The 27,624-nt window shown below is 42.5% G+C and overlaps 1 protein-coding gene across 1 annotated transcript in view; it reads right to left on the reverse strand.

Annotated features, from left to right (window-relative positions):
• Positions 1-5,877: 5,877 nt before the first annotated feature.
• The window catches only part of EHD4 (EH domain containing 4), a 30,856-nt gene continuing 9,109 nt past the window's right edge, over positions 5,878-27,624 (reverse strand). Inside the window, exons 3-6 of the mRNA XM_040600643.1 lie at positions 24,486-24,583; positions 16,250-16,662; positions 12,132-12,296; positions 5,878-10,470 (exon numbers count right to left, since the gene is read on the reverse strand). Coding sequence (XP_040456577.1) covers positions 9,934-10,470; positions 12,132-12,296; positions 16,250-16,662; positions 24,486-24,583 — 1,213 coding nt within the window. The 3' untranslated portion in view covers positions 5,878-9,933. The remainder of the gene's footprint in view (positions 10,471-12,131; positions 12,297-16,249; positions 16,663-24,485; positions 24,584-27,624) is intronic.

The raw sequence follows: 27,624 nt of genomic DNA on the forward strand, positions 1-27,624 counted from the left end.
ACCACTTACGAAGTCACACAAGCACAGAACCCACTGATGTGGCATCACTGCCAGGAACCAGAGGGTTGCTGCTGGCACCCTGCTAGAAAACAGGCAGGCACCTGAGGCCAGCAGCTGTCTGCAAATATGCCCAGCTCAGAGATGAGGTAAGGGAAGAGCAGCCCTTTCCACCTCTGGCAAGTGTAGTTCAGTCAGCATCCAAAAGTGACAGGAGGAGACACGGAAATGAACCACCCCCCAAAATCCAGTACAGATAAAAACTGATCAGCAAGAATCTGTATCTTCACACACCCCCTAGAGAAACGTCATGCATAGTGTCACATAAGACTGCTAAAAATAAAAAACTGAATACATGTTACAGGTATGTTACTCAAAATATTCCCTCCAAATTCCTGGCCTTGTGTTCATCAGCCAACTAATACAATGTAATTCTTAATGGTTATTAAATGGGAATAGGATGACAGGACGAAAGGGATATAAATTCAGCGACTGTTTACATCTCTTCTGTAAGCTCACTGCCTAGTTATACGTAACTTCACTCTGTTCTGTCTTGCTTTTATACCTGCATTCTTCTAAAGGCAGGATTATAGGCTGTTCGCTGAAGTGTGATACAGGTTGGCCAGGCTGTGCGCGCTGAGCAAACGCCTCGCTCCTCTGAGGTGGAAGGCAGAGGACCAGCAGGTGAATTGGCCCTGGATGCAGGCGTTTCTCCCTATTGCAAGTTAATTATTATCTAAACAATTAATCATGCAAAACACTGGCTTTGCTTTTTATGATGCCACAAGGGAATCAAAGGTCTGGCATAAAATTTTGCGAACTCTTGATTATCTATCACTATTTGTAGTATATCTGTCTACAGTTCAAAGATAAAACGGGGGACGTTTATATGATACAGACAAATAAAGCTGTTTCTTCGGTTAGTTAAGAAGGTAAGAGGAAGGGCACAACCGTATTTGTGTACATTTCCTGGAGGGAGCAGGAAAAAAATAATCACCCCTCCCGGCTAATTATGAGCCTTTCTGGCTGCCTTCACAGAGAAGGGGAGCCTTGCCACTGCCCTCAGGATGGAGAAGGGCCGAAAGCGCACCCTCCCCTCGCCCTGTTCTCAGTCTGACGTGGTTTCCCGTGATGGCAGCAGCGTCTTCTTGTTTCTCAGCAGGAGGGACCCTGGTGCGGGATTCCCTTCTGCAAACACGGCAGCCACCTAGGAAGCGTTAGGTTTGTTTAGCACCCTTTATTATCTGCCCACAGTCTTGTTCCACTCAAGAGGAAAACAGACCATGGAGATCAAACAGATCTCACACTCAAGCGGCCCAAAGCGCCTCTTCCCCCAGCCTTTCCACTCCCGGCAACATCACGTAAAACAAAGAAAGATGCTTCCCTTCTATCTCGTTGAAATTGATTTTTTTTTTTTTTTTTTAAATACAGCAGCCATCCTCATCCTCCTCCCACGACACGTATGTGAATTCCCAGCTCCTCTCCGAGACGTGAAGAAACGTTTCACCTCCCTGTGGCAAAAAGCACACAAGTGGCGTGGCAGGCCCATCGGCGGGCTGCGGAGGTGGAGTTTGCTGCTCCCACTCCCAGCCCGGAGTGGAGCCGGGGCTGCTCGCCGTGACCCGTCCCGGGAGAGCAGAGCCCCGGCCCCGTGCAGGCCCCCTGGCCCCGCTCCCCAGGCAGCAGCACTGCCTTCCCCCCAGCGTCGCCCTCGCCCACCCGGACGGAGGGGTCTGCCAGAGGGAAACACACCGGCACAGGTGGGCACAGACACCTGCACGCGCCAGTGTCCCTACCTACAGCCCTGCACGCTGACCGCCCTGCAACTGAACGAGCCCCTTGGCGCCCCAGGGTGCTGCCCCCATGCTCTGCACTGTCTCCGAGCTAAAGCCACCTCTGATTTAAAAGCTGTGCGGCCACGCTCACGCCTGCTCCTGCAGAGGGTGAGTTAATTCACACGGTTCAGCCCACCACCCTCCATTACATACATGAAAATCCTACCTGACCTCCAATAAGAAGGTTCCCCAAATTGCCCAAGAAAATCAGCATGTTAAGTGCAAGCACGTGCATGAACAGCTCGGCCCTCTACCCGCCTGCTGTGCCTCTAGCCATGTTGCTTCCACATGTAAGACTCTCAAAACAACAAACATCTGCTCTGTGGAGTAGGAGGGCAGCCCCCTCTCAGGGCCATGGTCTCCCAGCCCACTGCATGCAAAGCAAGCACAGAAACAAGCCTGGACCCTCGGAGCAGCAGCCGGGGTCCCACAGGTAGCCCTGCCCCTCCGCCGCGCTGCCTGGCCCCAGCAAACCGCGACGTTCTCATCAAGGCGGTGTGGACACAGGTGAGATGAATCACGATCCCAGAATGAATTTCAGCAAATCTTGGACCTCATCACGGCGCAGAGGAGCTATGGTACCGAGAACACCGGGGAGCTGCAGGCAGTAACTACTGCAAGAAGCCGTTTGCTCCCGTGGGATACCAGGGCTGCAGCGAAGCTGGGGCGTCAGTCACGGGCGGCTTAGGAGGGGCACGGAGACCTCCAGGGTCAGCCTGCAGACCCCTGCCCGCACGCACCTCGCTGAACCTGCTCCCTGAAGAGCCAAACGCACCTTTCAGCTTCTCTTCCCGAGGGGCTTCCAGCCCCCCCCCCCACCTACCTGCCTGCCTTCCCATCACACTGTCACCAGCCGCCCTGGGGGGCAGCCCACCCGTGGGCAGGGGGGGCCCCAGCTCCTCTTAAAGCTGCCTGGGAGGGTCCAATGCTGGGCTATTACAAACCTCAGCTGCCCATGCTCTAGAAGTTGCTTTTCTCTTTGAATAGTTGGCTAGCAGTGACGTGACGTCAGCAGGGAGCGTAATTCAAGCAGAACAGTCAAATGACATCACCCAAAGAACTGCAGCCCCTCGCTACATTGACAGAGGACAGCTTAAAGCAAAATCAGATGGATTTATTTTTCCTGGCACAAAGAAGTTCAGTCATCTTTCTGAAACAGAAAATACACATTTGCTTGTTTAGTCATGAATTAGAGGCATTTTCTCCTAGGAGCTGTGTATATTATCTTGACATTTTCCTTCTGTTTCTGAACCTCAAACACTTAACGTAAGAGCTTCAAAGGCTTTGCGGGAGGAACACATGGGACAGAGGACTTTTAAGTCTCTTTCCATTCATACCAACATAGATAAAGGGTTTCAGGTGACAGAACTGCCTTAATATTTTGGACAAAACTGAAACTTAGAATCACAGCATCGCCAATGCCAGATCTAACTAGTGTATTTTTATTACCTGGTTCAGATGTTTTTATTTTCATTCATTGCTACTTAGGAAGACCACTGCATGAGGGCAAAACTTCTCCCTCCCAGCTGTATTTTAGAGGATTGTTTGTATATCGGAGCAACGAATCATTTAGCTCTCTGTCGACCAAACAAAACTACGAGACCTGTACGCAGACAGCAGCCCGGCAGCCGTGGTGCCCGCGCAGCGCACCCCACCCGCGGTGCTCGCCGTGCTCGGTCCCCGCTGCCCCAGGCGTGGATCACCGATTACAGACACCGCTCCCTCCCAGCCCAGCTGTCCCAGTTTCATCGTGAAGGCCGCCACCCAGTCATGCAGAATGATTGAAGGTAGTCAGCAAAAGATGTAACATTGCATGAACAGTAATGTTAGGAGTGCAAATTTTAGCAGATGAGAGATAAGGTAGTGCAAAATGAGGAAAAACCGCAATTATTCTTCTTTGTAGGCTAAAATTGCCAAGCGCAGACCCTCCTGGCTATATAGTTACATTGCTGGTTAATTTCTTATTTTCAGACTAGACATGAAATGCATGGAACGCATTTTGAGAAAAAAACCACAGAGTAATCTGAAAAGGAAATCACTAAGCATAAGTAGCATCTTTCAACAGTTCCTTGTTTAAAATGTTTTTTAAAAATGATAAACATACATAGAAATCTTACAGTGCCTCTGAAACACAGCATATGGCGAGAGATAGGTACCATCCATGTAAAATGAGCTACAGTGAAACCCTCAGAGCTCCAGGCTGAAGGGGAGCATGAGCTGCCGAGCTAGCAACACCTTGGAAAGAACATGGACAATCTCCATCTCGGAGAACGGGCAGGAGAACAAGTCAGACCCGGCATTGATGCTCTTCCCACATTCACTGGACCAGAATGTGAGTCCAGTCTGTCACCAGGCACAAACCTGTGCCAGCATCAGGTCCCACGGGGAAAGAGAGAGGGACCCAGCTCAGTACCGTGGTTCCCACAAGAGAAGGTATTTTTCCCTCAGGGGTCAGAAAACCTGTATAAATACAGGACTTGGGAACGTAACCAAGAAAAACATGTGCACCTCCCCCTGACTGTTTCGATCACAACGTGTGCTTGCTGGGTTTGAGTGGTTATTTCCAGAAGATTATTTCCGTAACCAGGAGCGGTTATTTCCATGTTCACAGCTCGCTGCCATGAGCCCCCAGTGCAGGGAGGCACCTTCCGCAGATGGCCTGTGCGTGCCTAAGCAGGGCAACGCAGCCAGCTTTCTCCCGGGGGTGCCTACTCAGGTCAGGCAGGCTAGCCCGAGGGCCAAGCTTTGCAAAAGGTCCTCCGCACTCACAACCACTACCTGCACCGCCACAGAGCCTCCGGCGCACTTACAAATACGCCAAACACAGGAGCCAATAACAAGGTTTGGAGAAACCAAATGGTACAGTAGGCATAAAGAGAAATGTTTCACGGTTTTAAGGGTGCCAAATATTAGAAGTGACAATGATTGCAAAACTTAAAGCATCAAACTGGTAGTGTCGACATTCATCCACTTCTCCCATTGTTCAATTATAAGCTGTGGCTTAGAGCAGAACACTTGATCATCAAGTGTGCTGTAAATTTTCAGTCTGAAATGGCTTGTACACAGGGTATGTAAAACACCATTCTACTAAAAAAACCCAAACCCCATTAAAACTTCATTTTCTCCGCACTGCTTCTGACTTCTGTAACGAACAGTTCAAACCAACCACTGCGATTCAACAGCAACGTGGCCTCCAGGAACCCACAGCAGCACATTGTTTGCCCGTGAAACATTGCTCTCGTGTGACATGCGGCACGGCCACCATGGGCAGAATGGCCCAGCTTGCTAACACTGCCACATACAAACCCTTGTAACTCTGTGGCACTCAGGCTTGACAGTAGCAGAAGCAACAGCTAAACCATCCCGCTGGCACAGATGCCTCTTCAGAGATGCTTCAAGTTGTGTGTATATGGGAGAAGGAGAACAGGAATTAATTTAAGCACAACATTAAAACGAATATTCTATTGATATAATCGGTTATTTCTAAGTAGCAGGTAGCGCAGTGTGGAAGATGCCCTTTGATTTTTTTGGGGACAAACATATCGAAGTCCTTTTGCTAAACTGCTCTTTAATATACTCTAATTTTTCAAAGTTAGCACCCCCGCTGAAGTTAAAAGTAGTGCCTCTCAGCTCAAGTTTCTAGCTTCCAGTCTACACAGTAAGTTTTTCATTTATCTTCCACACTTTAACAAATTTCCATCCTTAGACATTAAGAAAGTTGAAAATTACATTTTGCTATAAAAAGCTAATTACAGAGAGGTGCTGGAGGTTTGGTGGGTTTTTTGGGTTTGTTGGGTTTTTTTCCTTTTGAAATATAAATTGAATTCTGGAGTCAAACCTTGGTGTGGGCAGTAATTTCAGCAACATGTTCAAAGCCACAGAAGAGAAACAGCCATAACTTATTATGGATATATACACTGAGGTGGGACAATAAGCAGCTTGCCAAATAGCTACTATGCCTATGAGCCTTAAGTAGCAGAAGTACAAAATTATAGTCATTGAAAGATTACCTTCCAGCAAGAAGCCTACAAAAGAAAACCTCGTGTAGTTCAATATTAGTTTATTAAATCAGCAATATTTATCACCGCTTTCTAAAGATGATTACAAAGCATAATAAAATATATTACAGTATCTGCAAGGAATTTATTGTGTAATAAAAGTGCAACAATAATGAACTTACAACTTTGTTCGCCTAGTTGGACAAACTGAAGCACACTACACACAACAAGCCTTCCCTCAAAAATTAAGATTGCCTTTGAAGTGAAAACACAGTGTTTAACAAAATTATTAGAAAAGGTGAGCATGTGAAGTAGAAAACAAAGTTCATGTTAACTCTCTCAGTTACACATACCCAGCAAACTACACACTTCAAACTGTGCTTGAATTCCAACAATGTGAAGAGCCACCAAAGTGAGTGCGTGTTGTGACGGGAAGAAAGTGAGAAGAAGAGGAGGGCATGTTTCAAGTACTGGGGATAAACGACATTGCTGAAAGTCGGGGACCTGGCGCTGTGGCTTTGATACTAGGTTCCACACAAATCCATGCCAACCCTGACCAACTGGGACCTCACCCTGACCTAAAAATCTTTCTAAGCTAACCATTTTCGAGCTGCCATAGCTTTAAAAGACTGTGTTGTATGGCGTGGTGATGAGTGCTAGCCCCACATTTTCTGTTCCAATCTACAACAAAATTATAATTCATTTGTGGGAACAGAACTAGGGTTGGGAATTAAAACTGTGTTTAGTTGGAGCAGAGGTAAAGGCAGCAGTCTCTACTTTGGTTTATGGCAGAAGACTACTACATCAGTGGGCATCGATTTCACAGGATGAATTACTGGCAGTTTTGAACAGTCTTGTAGCAAATGTAATTGAAATCCTAGGCATAAAATGGCCAGAAAATCTAACATCTTAGTCTTTCTTCAGCAGATATTGGTAACATCAAACTGAACACCAAAGCTCACCTCATACTGCTATTCCCAATAACTACGTAGAGCACAATTTCATGAGAGAAGGTAATCCTGCTCACCTCTCACGCTCCTCACGTATGGACGCACTATGGACTCAAGCACGGGCCACAGAACATTGTCCCGAGTGCTGCATGCAGCTGGTTTAACCAACCGAATGGCTCGCCAGATCTGACAAGGCAGAGAGCCAGCAAGGCAAACGGAGCAGGCCCACACATCTGTGAGAAGAGATCCCTTCCCCTAAGCAACAGCAGCATACTGTATCAGTTTAGCTGTGCAAGAAAGTGCTGTTTAAAGTCCACATGAAATGTACTTTATGCCTGTCAACTAAGTGCGATGCTAGTGCACTGCACCACGGATCTAGAAATACTTTAATGCATGCAGCTCTGCACGCCAGTCCTGAAACAGTTCTATTCCTCCAGATAAGCAGAGAAAAATCCACCTCTACTCCTATACATGCTCCATGCATTCCCCTTCCAAATTCTACACGAAACAAAGCAAAACATTTCAACCTCATCTAGTCGAAATATTTTCACTTACCAAACTGATGCATTTCAATGTTTTTCCCCTAAGCCCCTTCAGTCACAGAGACTGAAGAAAAGGCTGCGATCTCCATTTTATTACCAGTAAAGCTAGAAAAAACAAAATCACTATGCTGCTTCTCTCACAGAAGGGTATTTCTAATGGCATGGGATCATATGGCTCCAAGGCACTTGGAGCATCACCTCTGGAAGCTGCACGCAGTGGGAACTCAAACATGGGTCCAACCCTGGAACCCTCTAAACACTGAAGAGCAAGTTAAGGCAGACAGTCAGAACATCAGCAACTTCCCAGATCCTCTCAAGCTTTGCCCGCGCTACAGTAGTCACAACACCCAAGATTGCTTGCTTTCTCCTGACGGCTCTCCTTGCTAAGCTAGTCAGGTTGGTCATTAGTGTACTGATTTGTTACTGACTGCAGACACTACACACAAACAAGCATACATAACTAATGCTGCAGCCTGTTTTTAACAACTCCTGCAGTGTCTATAGACTACTTTTTGTTCAGTCAAAAATAAATGACATAGAAAATCAGTTACGCTGCAGATGTACAGTCACACAGGTAGACTCATAGTCAAGTTTCGTAGCTCTACTGAAGTGCACAGAGATGCAGTAAGGCTAATTTGGCTCCTAATTTAGATCTAACAGAAATAAACTTCGTATGCTTGAACAATAAGAGAAAAACCCAAGAATTCAAAAAAGCTACCAAGCCCTCAAGAGCAATTTAGCTGTGCCAGGATATCCTTGACACAGGCCCAGAAGCCTAGCAAGGTAAACGTGTTCTTCTGTCATTACTTACAATACCTTCATTGTTTTCCCATAGCAGAGCCCTGGCAAAGTTCATGACAATCAGAATAGAACAGATGCAGAAAGCTAAGACATCCAGAAAGATCTGAAGTATTAAACCTGACTGACAACCTACAAATGTACAATTTGAAGAAAGAAGCTGAAGCTCTTCTTAGGTCACCTACAAATCTGAACATGCAAGTGTGACTCAAGTCTTACCCGGGAGACGGTGGCAGAAGTTTTCTCCCCACCCCTACGCTGCAAGGATGCCAAAACACTTTTTGGCTTACTCTGTCTCAGAAGGCACCACTGCTACCACTTACTGAGACTCAAAGAGTGCTCAAAACTGTAGTATCTTTGACACGTAGGGTATTTCATACTATAAATGCAACACAAGTCAACTCCTGCTCACACGCAGAGAGGAAAACTGACTGCCAAGTTTCATTTTAGAAAAGAACTGTCCCTCCCTGAAAGACTTGAGTTCACAGGGCCAGAAATTTGCATTCTTTTAGGATACTGATAACTATCGGTTGTTACCAGCCAATATGTTCACCTTTGATTGTGTTGTCAGAAAAATGCAGGTTTATTAAGCATCCATTCTTTTCACAGATTGTTTTCAATAAAGGAATAATATCTGGAGGGACAAGTCTATCATTTATTACAGTCAATGTAAGGATTCCCATTAGCATTCCCATCTTTCAAATCTGCCACCACAGGAATCGCACATCTCTTTTGTGGTTGTCAGCTACATGTTGGCAAAAGAAATTAAAAACTTTTCTCAAAAATATTACATGTTTAAAAATATACAGAGGTAACTGTGTAATTACCTGTAAATATAAATTAAATGCCAATAAAAATTTCCCTTGACAATTTGATATGCTTTCAAGAGGATGACTTTGCACAATGAACCTTTTCTGAACAGAAAGTGAAGCTTTATTTCAATGGAAACATGGGGGCTTTGGTGTGTTTTTTTAGCTTATGAAAACATTCTGCTCTGTCACTTTGACCAATCCAGAAATTTATTGTCTGCAGAGCAGCTAAACTGAAACCTCAAAAGAAACTCCCAATTCAAGGAACAAAGGAGATTCAGTTCTTCTAACGATAATGCAGTATATTATGCTGTATAAAACTGAAGAAGCAGTTCTTCAGATAAGACACAATGATGACATTAAAAGAATCATTTTATTATTTTGTAGTTCTAACTATAATCAGTAAAGTTTTAACACAAGTCTGCTCATATTCTGAGCACTCAGACTCTCCCTGTTACTCTTTTCTCTTTTTCTAACCCCCTATTAAATAATAAAAAGAACAAAAATAAAGTTTCCTTTTATATCAGCCTTTTCTTAAGCTACAGACATGCTGACGTTCACTCAATGCCCAAAGTATGGTTTTCAGCATAGAAGATGTTCCTTGCATAGGCAGGTGAATTTAACATTTAAAGCTTCCTTGTACTATTTAAAATAGTTTTGAGAAACTTATGGTTGGTAAGTATTTAGGTTTGATGAAGGTCAGTGATTTTTATACATGGCCTTTTCTGCTTTATGGTTGTAAAGCCAGCAAGACACAGAAGCAGGACTACAAAAACATTTTCACCGTATGACAGATCTATACAAGGCACTTGTGATAAGCATGTCTGAGTGAAGGTCAGCAGGGACAGCTACACAAATGTTTCCCTGCTCCCATGCTTCTAATTTCAGTAGCTTGCATGAAATGCACTGTGAGATTGAAGGATCTAAGCCTAATTTCATATTTTGGTGGTTTCAACACGTTTACTGAAAGATTTCCAAAATCCTCATTCTTCTCCTTGTATTCCTCACTCTGCTGTCTGGAAAGGTTTCCTGTGAGATGGCGGCACCAGGTGGGAAGGTAGCGTGCCTGGCAGTTCATATCCATCCAGTTTAATCTTGATGAGATGTTTTGCTAATGCAAACTCCTCATCATCCAGCATCCCATCACCATCACAGTCTGCAAGTTTCCAGATCTTCCCCAAGACACTGTTGGGTAGTTTAGAAGTCACCATCTCCTTCTTTGCACTAATCCCAGATATTTTGCCATTGATTGGCGAGAGAGTGTAGAAAATCTCATCATAAGCAGGTTTATCTTTGGCAACAACCCATTCATCTTCATCAGCTCCTTCCTTAGCACCTTCTCCATATCCGTGGCCAAACGGTCCTGCCATGGTGCCATCAAATGCTCCACCATGTACGATCTCTGTGGGCATATTGCTCTCTTCCTGTCTGATCAGGCTCATCAGAGAAGCAATTTTGTTGGCCAGCATGTTATCCACAGCCTCAATTAGCTTTGGTTTCAAAGAATGAAATTTGGTAAAGTCGCAAGTCTCCAACAGCTCCTGTCAGTGACAAAGGTTTCAGTGACAGTAGTTAGAAACATTTCATATACACTGAAGAACTTAAAGAACGGGCTTCAAATTAAAATAATGTTACCTTCTGAAGCTGCTTCCGTAACTGAAACTACTCTTGAAGGAGAAGCAAAGCTGACACATAGGTACCATACACCCAATACATTGAACAAACACACAAAGACAATTTTGCAACAGTGTCTGAGTTCATCTATTAAGTTACATTTACAATATGATTTTCAAAAAGGCAATGCACAAAAACATGGCAGCTGATGAATGTTAACCAACATCTTTCCACTTGGTGATCTTCCGAACATCAAAGAAAGCATGCAAGTAGGTCCTCAGTCCTGCTAGCCCTCATGCAAGTGTTTAAAGTTAAAAGTAAATACAAAAGTTTGCAAGACTGATGTGATTTTATAGATTAAACTTCTTGTCTGTTGTTAGGTTGTGAAGAAGTGCCCTTTACCAGTGAAGAAAAATTGATCTGGGATAACAGCAGCAGGTTTTTTTATAGATGTGCTGCCATAACTCATGAAGTCATACGGTCCCTGCTGAGTTTTCATTGTACATAAACTCCTACTAACCTCAGTGAGATGTTTAACCGGGTGATACATGCTATTACAACACAAGCCTAAGCACATTTTACACCACAGCATAGGAAAATTAAAAATGCTTTAGGCAATTACTAAATGATTTACACATGCAAAATACTAGCTGGGAAGAGTGTTACAGTGGAAACTTAAAAAACCAAGCCACCCTCGCGAAATGATATTGTTAAGAAATCACATCCCTAACCTCAGGGAGCTGCTCCCATACACATCAGAACTATTACGGTACGAACCCAAGAACCCTGAAGTATAGGCAAGTGGCTCTGCCCATGCACACAGAACTGGATTTCTTAGAGGAAAACTGCCAATCGTTACCAATGACTCTGCTCAGGTGACGTTTATACGCAATCATCTGATTTACAGCAACTGATCAGCCCAAATTTACGATATGCAATAAATCTTAGAAAGTAAAGGTCAAACCTGCTATCTGTCGGCATAATTGTTTTCTCACAATTTTGCTCCTCATTACAGAAATGACTGATCTCTCATGTGTGTATATATATATATATTTGCTGCCATCTGCTGCTGAGGCTTAGCGACATGCACTATTTGATTAAGTTTCATTCAAATTTTATTTCAGTATTCAAACTGACAAGTGATCATCTCTCATTCTCTCATTTCACATCACCAGCAGAAATGGCAAGGGAAGAGTCAGCCCCTTTTAAAGCCTAACTCATTAAACCCTTCCAACAGTCCTGCCTGTGAAAACCTAGCTCAAATAGATCTTGCACTTCACCTATACTTTACTATCTCATATCAATAATTGATTTCCAAGTTAAGTATTTTAGTTCATAAAAGAAACTTGTGCACCCCATAGGTAAGCTAATCAGCCACTGATCACTCTACGATTGGCAGTCTAAGTGTACCACAAATTGTCAGAACGATACGCGAGTGGCAGTCTGGAAATCATCCTCCATCACACTCATGGCTAGCCCATGGTCACCCCAAACTGTGGGTTCCTGATATCTGTCCTATCTTTTCCGATGTGGCAACCATGTTGGAAACACAGTATTGTTTCAGTGAAACTGTAATCTACCATCTTACCTGCATTTTCTTGACTTCAGGGAAGTCCCCTGCTGAGATATGGTATTCCCTTTGCAGCTGGATATAGATCTCTGGTAATCTGCCAATCAGCTCCTTCTTCTTGTTCTCTTTTCCAAATACAGAGGGCATTTCTTTTTTCAGATGGCTGATGATGTAAGCGTGAACCTAAGGAGCAGCAAAACTGAAATCAAGGCTACCGTTTATCTACACTTAACATTAGTGTTCTTCACCCAAGTCATAAAATAAACGAATGTTTCCGTAAGCTCAAGGAGAAGATAGCAACAATTGTTTCTGGAGCTTCATGTTTATATGAACAGTTATCAACCAGCCTTTGCTGCTTTCAGCGCTCCTTTCAGGGGCAGAAAGAAAGCAAACATTTAAAAGAAATACATACGCACACTTGCAGTTTAAGGAGAAGCACAGTACAGCATTCTATCAGCACCAACAGTGAGAGAAAAAGCAAGGCCCCAAAACCGTATCCTGATACTATGTGCACAGATCACACACAGGGCACATACTGGTCCATCTGCCTTGGTGGTAGAGATTTGTAATTCCATTTGCCTTGCCAGTTATTGCGGGAAGCAATGGGAAAACGCCTCGAGTAACCCAAGCATACTAAGTGGCAGGGCTATCTAATTGGAAGTGACACTGCATTCCTACCTATTTACTCCCAGAAAAGCGAGTACCTGTAGTCTGCATTTATGCAGCCACCAGAGGATGAAAGCAGCCAGTGTACTGTAAGAACAGCATGCCATGGCTGCCTTGCGAAGCCTTAGGGAGAAGTAGAGTCTTTCCAGCATATAAAGACAGGCATTAATTTAGGACAAGTCCTAAAACACATCAGTACTTGCAGAGGTCTTCGAGTTTCCCACCTGCCACCAGGATAATCCAGCACTGCCATCAAAACGCCCATCCTGCCCATGCACCCTCCTTCCACCCTTACCCTGAACCATTCATGTCTTCCCCTTGGCACCCTCCCACCAACTGTCACCACCAAAAGGATCTGCTTGGCCACGGTGGGTGATCTGGCCCAGGACAGAAACAGCAGTTGCACTGCTTAACTGAGGTGCGTTCAGGTATTCCGTTTTGTGTGGACACTGATACTCGTTCTGTGCAAAGGCAGATTTCTTTTAGAAGCGATGCATACTAGCACAATTTGACATAATCAAACTGCTTTCCTGAGCTCTGACCCAGCCAGGACCACTGAAGTCAAATGACCTCCACAAGAGAATAAATCTTTACAGAACTCACATTCTTCTTCATTAAAAAAAGGATGCACCTGTTCCCAGAACAGAAGCTACTTACAATTCTCACACACATACACACAGACAAAAACACATTAAAAAATAAGAACCTTTACCAAACTGCTGAGTGGTAAAAAGCTGCTGTTTTGAAGACTAGGGGAAGACAGACTACCACAAAAAAGCATCAGTAGGAAAAGCGATTACACAGGCGTGGTGTAAGTATAATACTTAATACCTACCAAAACACAATAGAGAATGTGCCTTATAGTATCCTGTACAAAGCTTACACAATCTGTACAGGGGAAGTGCTCTCCCATTCCTTTCCTTACTTATTTAGGAGGCTTACTGGAAATGGGGAAAAAAAACCTCTTTGTTTTTAAAGAAAAACAATGCAGACAGTTTGTATTTACAAGTCTCCAATCACAACTTTCACACAGAATTAACCCCTCCTATCTAAAAAAAGTGCATGCATTTTAATTGTACATAAACTTAAATTTCTACAGAGGAAAAAAAAAAAAAGAACACCAGAAAGAAGCAGGGTTTCTGCATAAACCCATTAATTTTTCTAATAGGGTATATTTGACTATTTCTCCAGAATGACAGAACCGATTCTAAGAGAGTTTATAAATTACTGTAAGTAATTTTATGGATATTAAGATAATACTTCTAGCAAAACCAGAAAAGTATGTTTACAAGCACTAACAGTTGCACGTATGTATGTTAAGTGGTCTAAGGTCTGCCAGTATGCACATGTGTTTCTTGTAGATAAGAACAGTTCTGGTCTTTGAAATGAGATAGTGAGTCACAGGACTTAAAGAAAAAAAACCCAAACAACACACACTAATGCCTAAATTTCACAGCAAGTTAAGTTTGCTTTTGGTTACTGCACACGAGATTAAGAACAGAGTGGTATAGAAATAGGTCCCCAAAAAAGTACCATGCAATGCTGTCAAAAATTATTTTTGAGTGTCAGTACTTTAATTTTAGAAGATACTAAGACAACACTGGAAAAATTACATTGCTGCTTTCCTGCAGATAAACAGTTTATTCCCCTTCCACAGCTGTCTAATTAGCATGCCCCACGAGCATTGCATTTTGTATTCAGCTTTATCCATTTTTATTTTACATTACATAGTAATACCTAAAGACGATTCACCTAACACTTTTCCACTTTCAAAATTACTCTAACAAATGAAAGCAAAAAGCTGCCAACAACACCGACAAGACATTGTGATCATAGCAACTTTTAATACAACATCAACAGGAACTCTGTTTTAAACCGAACTTTCAAAGAATCAACCGCTGCAGGGTGCCCTAAAGCTCAGACCACCAAAAAAAATAAAAAAGCATATCATTATATTCTGAGAGTTAACTAAGCTGACATAGGAAATTATATACAACCTCAAATGATTACTCTTATATCAATATAAGTGCAAGACCTCTTCCTTTTTGCTTAGAGGTACACATGAAAATGTGTTTCAAGACAACTGCATTAACTCAACTCACATTCTGTTTGATAACTGCATAGGAAATAGAATTTTTTACTTGTACCACCAGCTTTCTCCCCAAGTACTTCTGCAGTTAGTTTTCCTCCTCTTCCGAACTTCCAAATGACAACTCTAATTCTTGAATCACCAATTTTCATTTTGTTCTTGAGCTTTTCAAAACAAGCAGATTAGCAGTGCTTTTAACTATTATTCTAACAGTAGCTGCAATACTACAGGAGAAACTCACTGCAGAATCAGAGAAACAGGCAAAGAAACGTTTCAGACTGCAACCAATGCTTATTCTAGTGCGGCTGTCAGAAGAAAGGACAGATGAAGCTAGCATTGTTAAGCCGGGAGTCTGAAAATTAGTGTAAAATATGACCAGAAGGTTTTACAAATAGGTAGTTAAAACTTGGTGACAATTCACTGAGCTTTGAAGTGACATCCACTCAAAGATAACTAGAGACCTATCAAAAAATTAAATAAGTCTCCAAATGTCAGCTGTAGACGGTCACAGTGTTGTCACACACAGCCTGCCCATGCACACTAGTTAGTGACTGTAAGCTGCATGCACTCCTCCAGAGCCAAAAGCAAACGGTGACAGGAGCTACCCACACTACAGCGGGGCACGTAACTCATGCTCCTGCATAAAGAGAGATAGGTTTTTCCAGATACGGTAACAAAAAGTCTGTACCACCCAAGTGTCTCTGTGACTGGGAACAAAGAAGATACAATCTGAGAGGCTCCAGAGTTTCAATCTAATGCACAAGCACCTCTTCATTTGATCATTTCTCTGTGCTTCACTGAGAGCGAGGTTTTTAATCAGTCTTGTATTCCAGGATATAATATAATGCATTTAGTCAAAGTGTTTTTCCACAGCAGTTTGATTGACAGTATGCATTAAGGCATTAATGTGCAAAAAAGTATAAGGAAGGTTGCATGTGAATAGTTTTCGTTTTCCTCTTTGGGTTTTTGGTGGTTTTTTTTTTTGAAGTGTTCTCTACATAACAACTGTTGTTAAAAAAAAAAAAAAAAAGTGGTTTATCGCCAAAAAGTCACATTGAAATTACCTCACTACACAGTGTCATTAAAAAGAGAGAAAAAAAAACAACCTCCCCTACCAAACAAACAATAGCTTTAATGGCCTAAAAAGCATTAAATCCCTTCTCTAAAGTTAGGGAGTCATCCCAGTACCAGTCTCTATTTCCTCCTACTTGCTTCTGTATCCCGAGTACCTCTTTCTTGAAAAATGGACAATTTTATCCATTTGCTGAAAAACACACAGTTTATAGGTAGGTAAAGACTGGGAAGGGTGAGAAAGGACACACTGAAAGAGACAGAAGAGACCGTTAATTTAATTAATTTAGGTTTTTTAATCTTTTCTTACCTTTGCAAGTCTTGCCCTCTTAATGAGATCATTGAGTTTTCGCACAGCAGCCTTCTGCGGGAGACTCTGGATATCCTCGAAAAGATCCTGTGCTTCAGCTTCAAAGAGTCTTCGATTCTCTGTGTTTCGGAGAGGATGGGCCCAGAATGAGCCAATGTAGACCCGCAGCACCTCTGGAGTGTTGATCACCTTTCCCAGGGACCACATGAGTGCACCGTAGACCCTCATCAGCTGCTGTGTGTCCACTTGGTCAGCCTTATTAAGCACCACTCGAATCTTGTCATCCTGGCCCCGGAATGATTTAATAGCCTCTGAAAACTCATCTGATATATCCAGCTTATGGGCATCAAAAAGCAGGATGATGCGGTCGACCCTCTCAGCAAACCACTGGAGGACTTGGCAGAAGTCATAGCCTGAAGGAAGAATACACTGTTACAGTCCTACCACTCAGAAAAGCAAGTCTCAGAGAAGGTAGGGCTAGGGACAGAACAAGGGGTCATAGCATCTACCTGGGGAAAAAGAGGTGGTGGACCCCCTGGAGCGGACTGCCTGTGGACAATGAGGTCAAGACAACTGTACCCTGCGTTTCCTTGGACCAGTCTCACTATTATTTCTTTTAAAATAATTTTTAAAAAGCCTTTGTTTTTTTATCACTGCTCTCCTCTCAACCTTGCCATCCATCTCTTATGTTGCTGTGAGTTACTGTCTCACACACATGCTTGCCACCCCCCAGGAGCTCCGGCTCCAGCAGAGCGCCCAAGCCAAGCAGGTCGGTGGGGCTCTTACCACAAGCTCTCTTCATCACTGCTAACACTGGCCACTTCCATAGCCCTGCCTCTCTGTACTAAGAAGGAAAACAGGGCAGGTGCAAGCACTTCAGTGTAAGTCAGCAACTGAATTTTGTATTTTAAAACCATTTCCAAACTTATCTCTCCTTGCATTTTATTTCTACCACAGCAGCCTCAAGAGATAGAACTTAGAAGTGATGTGTCTGCTTTGCTGATGGCTTTGGGGACGCCACATGCTACAGAACACAAGCAGTGACCTTCCTGATCATCTGAAGCAAACTTTTTGACATTCTAAGGGAAGGCCTAATCACAGCACTTGTCCTAAGGCTTTTTAAGCGTAGCTGGTACCTAAATCCACACAGCAAACAGTATTCAGGAACCCCTTATTTAAAGGTGACACATAATCCACAGAGAGTCACTGCTAGTGATGTGGCATTGGGCTTGGCAAGGATGTGACTCATCTTGTTTGAGTAAGGAACAGCAAGGTATGAGCTGGAAGCTGGCATCCCACCCCTCCTCTTAGAAACAAATCAGAACTAAAAGAGGAAGCAGTCAAAATGCTTTTTTAAAATTAAAAATTATTAAAATATATTAAAAATATATAAATTATTTTAATTTTTTTTTTTTTAACTTTACTGGTGTAAAGTTAACCCAAACAGAATTGACAGGTTTGCTCCTAGCAGCATATACTTAAAATTCCAACAGCAAAGAAAGCTCAGTTACCAGGGAGCCCTCCAGGGTGTCTTTGGTAATTTCTCAGCTGTGCAAGAAAACTTCCAATCCCCCAGCAAAGAAAACCCACTTAGACTAGTCATATATGATCCAGTTACCCAAACACTTCGTACATCTGGTCCAGACACAAGAGAAAGACTCTTCACCACTCCTCATTCCTCCCTAGCATCTTTGAAACAGTATAAATAAAAGGGTTTGGGGACACTGTGAAGCTGCTTAGCTTTTCTTAAAACAATGCTGGTTCGATCAAGTCATGATTCATTTTACCTTCAAGTTGTTTGTCTTTAACAGGGAACACAAAAGCAAATCAGCTTTCTTTGCTTTCCAGCAGAACCTGACTAGGGCCAACATTAAGAAAAGCAGACACACACACAAGAATAGGGGGAAATGGTGAACTCCAGATTTGTCATAGAGCACACTCACACATGTTTAGCAACACAGGAAAGTACTGTCTTAAACCTTTTGCTGAAAAGCAACAGATAGCACACGAAATAAAATCCAGAAATTCTAGTTAATAGTTAAAAAAATGCCCTCAGTTACCAGTCCTCCCTGTCGCATCTCCCCTCCCAAAAAAGAGATCATAAAACTTCACTAAATATCTTGCACAGACATGTCAAACTGAAAGGAGAGGGCTATATTAAAAAGGTGTTACTAGGATCCAAAAGGATGCAGGTCAGACTCCTTAATCAGCTATACAGACACACACAGAAAAAAAAAAAAAAAAAGCAGCCAACATAATCTTTCCTATTAAAAGGATTACTTTGTAAAGAATGCAAAATCCAGTCCCCCTCCAGATAACGCTGCTCTGGTGCTTTCATACGTTCTTTACTGCGACCAGTTCCTGAAAGGCTGAATGCAAGATGAAAGGTGGGGGCAAGGAGGAAAGCTGTACAAAATACAGCTGGAAGAGAATGCTTCTCACTTTACACTAACAATCTAATCAAAACCCGTATGAATAATTTACCTTTATAAAAATTTAGCAGGAAAGGGAGAAGGGAGATCTTGTATGTCACCTGCATGTAACAACATAGATTTGTGCACTGTTGCAACAGAGTATGCAGCAACCTGTTCAGATTTCACTCATGTTGAAGAAAATATGCTTGAAAATAAATACGCGAAATTGCAAAATGAGGCAAGTGAAATTCTATTAAGTTTTCCACTAACAGATATGTGAGATGATGACTTATAAGGCTGGTTAAATTAATATATAAATTCCCACCACACAGTTGATGGATTTTGAACTGTAGAAACAATTATACAGTCAACAACTGCATGTTAACTAGCAATAAATTTGTTTAAAACATAAATTAAATATTTATGAAGCATTTGCTTTGAGAAAGAGAAGTCCACTTGCTGAAAATGGGTAAGAGAAAGACCTCAAAAATACCTGAAAAATATCTATTCATTTTAATGAAAATTGGTCATTAGAAGCAAAGTTATTTTACAAGCAGATTCAGTGGTTATACATTAGAGTATATCCAAACTACGGAGAAGCGATATATGGCTGAGTAATTCAGAACTGAGACACAAGGCATTTATTTAGGATCCTGTCACAAATAGTACATGTATGTGGATTGGGGCTTTTAAAGTTGAGCCGTGCTAAGTCAACACTGAACACTTAAGAAAACTTGACCAAAAACATTTGGTGTTGATACTTCTCAGTTCCTTGCTGCTCTTCTTCAAAGGTTGTTGTTTCTTCAAGGGTTTGTTCCCAGTGACTGGTGCCAGCAACTGCGCATCCAGCCTGAGGACCTGCATCTCACCAGGTACAACATCTATTTGCAAATGCATATTAGAAAGACATAAATCACCCTTGTATCCAGCTAAGTGACAGGGGAAAGCTACGATCCACCAGCTGCACTGCTGAGCTCTTGAGCTTGTCCCAAGCTGCACGGAGGGAACAAGCTGGTGCCTCCAACAGAAGCGCAACTGTTAGGCATCAGTAACAGGCTGGGCAGAGACTAGGGGAGGACAAAAGGAAACAATGTGGGAGAGAGAAAAAGTTGGAGAGAAACTGCATGTGATTACCAGCCCTTAACACTGATGAAAGCAATGATGACGAGCCTACATGTGTCATTAGCACAGGGCAAAGTACCAGCCCCGTACAGGACAGACACCAGTCACACTCAAAGCTACAGCTCTGCCGCTGTGCAGTACTAGCGTGGGTCAATTTTAAGTGCCAGTTAGTAATAAAGATTTAAACAAACAGCAGGCTTTCCCTTGTGGGTGCAAGGTGAGTAATTTCAGACTTGCCCTAACAGCATCTCCCAAAGCCTTTGCAACTCAGAAAGCAGTAAGGGAGACTTGATGTGCTCCACCCATCCCCTCTGAGCTCAGACAGTATGTCCAGTTCTTCCACCCCTGGGGCTGGCACAGGAGAGAGGTGCACCTCACGTGAATGCTGCGATGAGGGGGCTCCAAGCTCAGAGAACAGTACCCACTTTACCAGACGTATCAGGTGGGCAGAGCCCTGGGGTGATCCCACCTGCCACTGCTGTCTACAAACCAACCAACCACGGACACAACACACAACTCAGACGTGCACAAGAGCAGCCTTTCCCCCCTGCCTGACCTGCGGTTCTTCTAATGCTTTGCCACAGGTGAGTGTCTAAACTTCCCAGTCCTTCAAAAGGAGCTCAGTCCCACACAGAAAGATGCACTTTTTGCTGTCCAGGGTGAAAGTTTCCAGTTCCATTAATGAAAGCCTGTCTCAGTCCAGCACTCCTGGATAATACTCTTACTGCACTCCTGTTGGTAAAGTAACCCAAAGGAGAATGTGGTGTCCCACTGCAGGGGAAAGCCTGATACGGTGCTGCAGCTACATACGTCACCTTACTTAAACCATGACATTTTCACAAGCCGGACTGAACTGAGAAAATTACCTGTATTTGAGTAACTCCAGTTCTAAAAATACAAGCTAACCATATCCTCCATTTACTTCTGAGCTTTCTCCATATTTCTTAAAACCCTTGCATTCATCCACTCAATCATGAACCAACCTCCCCTCTCCTTTCTAAAAGCAGTTCCTCCCTGCGCCCTGCCAGACATCGCTGCTGCTTCCTCCTCTCCTTACGCTCATTGTTCCTTCCAAATCTTGCAGACCACACGCACATTTCTGTCTGACGTGGGCTTTGTGAATGTCAGCAGCGATGCTGCAGAAGCAGCACAGGGACGGGCATTGTCTGACTGGGGACAATGCTGGCACACGTTCTGCACATTCCCCTCCGGCCACTCACGCAGCCCCTGGACTGACAGGCAGGAAGCTTCTGGCACATCCTTCTGCCGGCAACATGAGCAGGAAAGGTGCATCAAGAGAGACAGCTTTGAATGTCGCACTCTGTATATTCTTGACCCTTCAGAAAGCGATCAACTCCTTCATCCACAGCCTGGATGCTTTCCAGAGTTATAAATAAAATACACTGGGAAGTGGTGGATATACTGTATTTTTTACATAGTCCCTTTACTGTTTTCCTGCATTTTAAAACTTAAAGTTAACACATTGGATTCCTTTCTTGATCTCAGAAGGCTTCATCTTACTCCTAGTGATACCTGTCAAATTCTGTCATTATACAGGTGTAATGTCCATTCATAGGTGAATAGGTAAGCAGTTGCTCATGGCAAGATGGAAAAAACCCACAAACAGCAAAGAGTGAAGGTTTTACACAGAGGGCCTGTAATGTTATTCTTCCATCAAACACATTAAAACACCACCAGTAAGAAGTTGCTGCTCACAAATGTTAGAAATAAGATAAACTTCTAGAAAGGTATTTTAAAAACTCAAATATGACCAGACACCAATAATACGCAGAATAGAAAGCATCTAAGAATACTTATCAGGTGTTATTCAATGTCATATTCCATTACTGGATTATGAAAAAAATCTCACCTTGTATATACTATTTAGAAAACAGCAGCAAGATTCGTAAGAAAAAAAAAGTTTAAGAAAGAAATAGAAAGAAACCAAAAGCTTAAAAAGCCTATTGAACTATAAAATTTTGAAATAAAAAATTGTGAAACTGTCTGAAATAAATTCTGAAGAATCATTCTGTATATTTAGAGCTTTCCTAGCAAGCACAGAAAAGCATCCCTGTGTTTAAGTCTGTAATTGTCTTCACAGTGAAAGGCAATGGCAGTTCCCATAGCAGAGCACACCAGCTGCAACCTTTTTCAGTGAGAAGTTGCCAGTCAATTTAAGGGTTAACAGCACACAATTTGTAGGAAAAAAAAAGAAGCTTTGCTGGACCAAAGAACCTTCTCTGACAGAGACATATTTAGGGACAGCAGAATACATCTTGTAGAATCCTGCTTACATTTGCACGCAGTGATGTAAAAAGTAATCAATGCAATTCAAACTTCAAAACACGCTAAACTAGACTTCTAGCATAAATATGTTAAAGTCAGTTCAGCCTCCTGCAGGAAGCAGGTCACACAGGCCCCGCTGTGTGCAGCACTGCAGGACAAGTCGTGTCTGTACTCCACAAAACCACCTGTATGGAAACTACACAAGCAGACCAGAAGTCGTGTACAGGAAAGGTATCTGACTATGCAGTATTTCAGACATGGGTGAGCACAGTACTGCCTAATCGTAACAGCGTGTAATAGGTCGATACAGCGACTTGTAGGTACTTCAGGTATGCTGATGCCCAAGTATATGAAACCTTAAACCTTGGCAGCAGTTGTCCTGCAAGCCCATGACAGAGACAACAGTGCTCTAAAGCTGACGCCCAAAACCTTATTTATGGTACAACCACACTGCTTAAAGCTAACAGCATACAGGACAACCACACCTGTGATGAAAGAACTACACCAAGTATTCAAGACAACCTTTAGTACATTGGAAAAAAAATTCATGGAATGCAATCTAGTCAATTTAAAGCCCACGAAACAGGTGAGAGTTTGAGGCTATCACTGAGCACTTGTCAACTTAGGTTAAAATCCACCATATCAAAGGCCAGGCCAGCTAGGCCATAGAAACAATTGATAAGGCACAAACAATCAAGAAACACAATTTCTGAACAATAAAGGAACAGCAGTCATATGTTTTGTTAAGTCATGAGAGCTATTCTAGATAGCAGTGAAGAGCCACAGTCCCTTAAGGAATGCAGGGCTACCAGTGAAACACTGTCTGGAGTGAAACACAACTCTGTCCCACACGTCAAGGCTGGGACTTCCGCAGCAATCCCTAATGGTGTTGAATTTTGTCACGCAATTGTTCACTTTTTCAGCAGCATATTTAATATGATGCTTTAGTTTCCTGCTTATTTCCTGTTTGTTTCCATGCTGTTCCAAAAGTGGTAACAGATTCTTGAATGCTGCCCAGCATTATTTTCCCTTGATTTAACAAGCAGAGAGGGGGAAAGATGTGGATTTCAGTTCCCTTTTCCTCCACCAAGAAAAACTAAGCACAATGGAGAAGTAGGAGATTTAAGACATCTCTGATTTTAGCAGACACTCTGTGTTACCTGCATCTTAAACATTTTTTTAATTTCTTAAGAGAAGATTTTTCAGGATTAAAGATCATCAGTTACACAGTTGTTTATTAGTGCCTAGAAATAAGAGTGCCAACATGCAGTGTTTGTTTTACTGATCTGGTTGAACAACATTCAGGCCTTTGATTGCACAGATGTTGAGCACATCTCTACTAGTTCACCAATGTATCACATACAGGAAAACACAGGTTTCTTGCCATGATGAACACCTTGCCTGACTGTAAGAGCAATAAAGAGGACAAAAGACTCACATTCTGTCACTAAACAAAGAATCCAGAAACATCTAGTAGGCCAGTTTACTAATCAAGCACAGTTTACGTTACAGTCCTAAGAAGTTAGTCTCTTAGTCTGTCAGTGCAATGTAAAGACAAGACTGTGCTTGCACAGGTACCAATATATGGCACTCATACTCAAAAAATCCCAGGTGTGATATGTTAAAGAACTGATTATTTCCCCTCCCACAGATGTGAAACACACATTTCCATTCTTAAGCAAAGGTCTGAAAACAGAGGGCAGCATAAACCACATACTGGATCACTACCATTTACAACTTCACAGAAATCTCTTGACATGCACTTAAATGCAGCTGAAGGAAATAAGAAGTTATTTACATTACACTGTTTCAATAGTTTCTCAAAGACAGGTTAATTTCTTAAAACAGCACATTAAAAACAGTGTTCAGTTCATTGTAGCATTTTTGATTTATTGAATATTCTCATTCCCTCCTCCTCCTGCTACCTTAACTCTTTTGACTGAAAATTATATTATGGCATGACCAAGCAACCTTAAGAAGCAACACTAGCAGCTGTGCCTACAACGAAAGCAACTTTCCTATAGATCAACCCCCTCAGTTTTTAAACTTGACCAGCTTGAAGAGCTATAGCTATCATGAAACATTTCTTCATTAGCTTCAGTAGTATACATCAGAGTCTTTGTGGAGAGCAATTAAAATGATGGAAATAAGGATTTTTCTCAACAGACCATGCAACCATAACCATTTGCAGCCATAGCAGGACAATAAAAATCCCACCCCCCAGTTTTCAAGAGAAAAAATTCCAAACCCTACATCCAGCCTTAAAACATGGGTCTAATAGGCCTTGTAGTAAGAAAGTTTGGGGCACACCACCACTCAATACCACTAAAACAGGCCCCCAACAGATTAGGATGACGACTTGTCCCGTACAGCAAAAATAGCAAGCTCAGTTATTTGCAAGCCCTGCAACTCACCTCTGCTGATGCGCTGCTTCTCTCCAGAAAGAATGCCAGGGCTGTCAATGATGCTGATGCTCTTCAGTACCTGGTTAGGTAACTGGGAACACATGAACCTGCAGGAAAGAAGGAGAAAAAAACCCAACAAAACATTAACAAGAGCTCTAGCTCACATGTAGACTGTCCCTTGAGAGCTCCCCTTTATGTACCTGCTTTTAGAAAGACTCGAGTGAGATTTAAAGAAAAAATAATAAAATTCTGACGTCCTACTGAACCCATATGTCCAGTAACTGTTTTTGTTTAAGAAAACAAAATGTAAACAGACAGCTTCTCACAAAAAACAAATCACAGGAAAATCCTGTAGAGCCACATGTCTAAGTGCTGATAAAAGTCCAGATTTTGCAAGAGCCAACAACATGGGCCATATACGCTGCATTAAAAAGACTCCATAAAACAAATATTTTGCTCAGACCAAAATTAGTATACACAAGAAACAACTCTTCATGTACAACAGCTTTTGCCCAAATTCGAAGAGATTTGAAGGACAAAGGAAGCAAGGCAGAAAGCCACACTGACAGCACGTTTGTACTCCGGCCCCTGGCAGTCACCCTCCGACCCCCCCCCGCCTCTGACCTGCCAACCTCCCAGGCAGAGCTCGCGAAAGGGCCGAAAACAACCACGCTTCTCCCACAAACCTAGCAAAAGCGTTCATACCGCCAGAGCCAGCAGTTCAAATTACGTACAGCATGCCCTGAACCATAATCTTCTGCCTCTGTGGCGGGAGGCGTATTCAGTGGTAGTGTTACGAAAAACAGTTCCCAAGGGCTCACAGTGCCGTGCAGAACGCCTCAGGCACTAAATCTGAGCAACTCTGATGCTCCTAGGATAGCTCATGACTGAAGACCTTGCCCTCCCTTCACCATGAGCTGCCTGCAGGAGATTTGCATAAGCCTTAATCGCCTGACCCGGCAGCAGCTGAAGGCCCTCCCGGGGGCCACAAGATGGCCGCCCCTCCTCGCGCTGCAGAAGGCCCGTTACCTCCAGCGAGAGGGCATCACAGCAGCAGGTTCCGGCCATGCCAAAGCAAACTAACTTCAAGAGCAGCAATAATCTGAGTTTGGAAGAGTTCAGGCAGTCAAATATGGCATAGAAAAGGAAGATACATCAAAATTCGGAAGCTGCTGTGGGACGGTTAATGACCCAGCTGATTCAACGGAAATCAGGAAGAGTAAAATAATCCTGACACCTCGCTTCATCTTGTTTTTCAGGTGACCTTGTAGCAATGAGCCTGAACAAAAGCACACAGCATCCCATCTTGGGTACAAAAGAACAGCAGCATCAGCTACACCTCTCCCTTAAACCCGGGGTGGAGTAGGTGGGGAAGCAGCAGCCATCTCAGCCTGATTAAACCTGAGGGTACATAAACAGCACTCTCCTTTTGGGGTGTTGTTTTTGGTTTGTTTTTTTATTTGTTTCTTAGTGGAACACCAGGTGTAGAAAATACCACACATCTGAAGCAAACTCTTCCACTAAGGCTTATTTTTTACTAGCTTAAGAGATGCTTCTGAAAGAGCAGTGAGGTACTATTGAGTAAAATAAGGTTTTTTGAACTTTCCAAAACCTAAAAGGAGACGACACTACGTTAAAGCAAACACATTTTCTGGAAGTATAGTGGATATGCATAAGGGACAAAGAAAATACATTTGACCATGTCAGCCATTACCAAAATAACACATCACTAGTAGGTACAACATGAAGTAGCTTTCATAAATTTGGAAGTGTGAAGGCTGGATTTTCACATATGTTTTTTTCTTATCACTTTATTACAACCCTAGAAAGCCCAGTGCTTGTTTAGTATCACTGAGATGCTTCTAGACCTATCTTATAGGAAGACGGGCACCATTATTTCAGCTGAACAATACGGCAGTATTTTCCCTTTGCATCCAATTAGGCATCACCAGAACTGGGACAGCTGGAAAAGACAGTGTAAGAAAAGAGAACTACAGGCCTCAGAATGTAAAGAAAATGCAGTCTCCGCAGCAGTCGCTAGTGGCAAAGGGAGGAGGAAAGTATATAGGAAAAGGAAATAAAACAGAAGGATAAACCCAGAATTACCTGGCTGTAGCTTTTAGAATATATCCATGATGTAAAGACAACACATCGGTTAAAAAAAGTATCTTACATCAAACTAATATTTCAGACAACTTAAAACTGTAATCCTAGCTGTATTTGAATATCTCTTTTTGACATTGAGACTTGGCTCTGACCCACTACTTCCTGTACGACCTGCATGAAGTGTCATTTTAAGTGCTGCATCATCAAAAGATAAACTACATACTGCCTACCTAAATGACAACAGACCTTAACAGAAAACGCATTACAAAAATAATTGTGTGAATGAGATCACTGTAACTGCTTGTGACACATTAGACCTTTGATCCTGTCATGTTTTTCATGTTATGATAAAACGATCGTTAGAGAAAATGAGCAGTAATAGTCTATCCTTGCAAAAATTAGTTACATTGTTTGCAAAAATGAAATCAACAACCTTGTAATCATCTGTTGATTTTATATTATTTTTTTTAGATTAACTTTAGATGACTCAAAGACTCTAGTAAAAATTTATACTCCTTTTTGTGTCCATTCAGATACCCATTGGAACAGAGCAGGACCACGAGTTTCTTCTCAGCAGCACCAACTTATTTCTGTGATCTTCTGGTACGCTGCAATATTCTTTCCTCACTTTAACTAGCATCCAAGGGCACACTAGGTCCTGTCCCCACCTCCTTCACCCCCTGCTTTCCTTAAAAGTACTCAGGAGAAGTAAGAGACAAGTTTCTACACTCAGCAGCCTTACAAAGACATCTATCACAAGCAGTGAGATACAGGAGAAAAGACGAAGGGGTCATGGGAAAAAAAAAAAGAGGCAAGGTAACATCAATAAATTAGTACAGCTAATTAGTAAGTACAAGCCTTGATGGGTGCTATTTTGTTTTTAGTTTCTCCATTACCTCAGTCACTATTTCCTTTCATGTTACATTTAGATGAAAAGGTCACCAAACTTTGCAGTCTAAGCATCCATAGCCTTAAATTCTTCCATAAAGCAAAACACTAGGATTGGGAAATAATAAAAAAAAAAAAAAGTGGGGGCGTGAGA

This window comes from Falco naumanni, chromosome 7 (genome assembly GCF_017639655.2).
Source record: "Falco naumanni isolate bFalNau1 chromosome 7, bFalNau1.pat, whole genome shotgun sequence".
NCBI classification, from domain to species: domain Eukaryota; kingdom Metazoa; phylum Chordata; class Aves; order Falconiformes; family Falconidae; genus Falco; species Falco naumanni.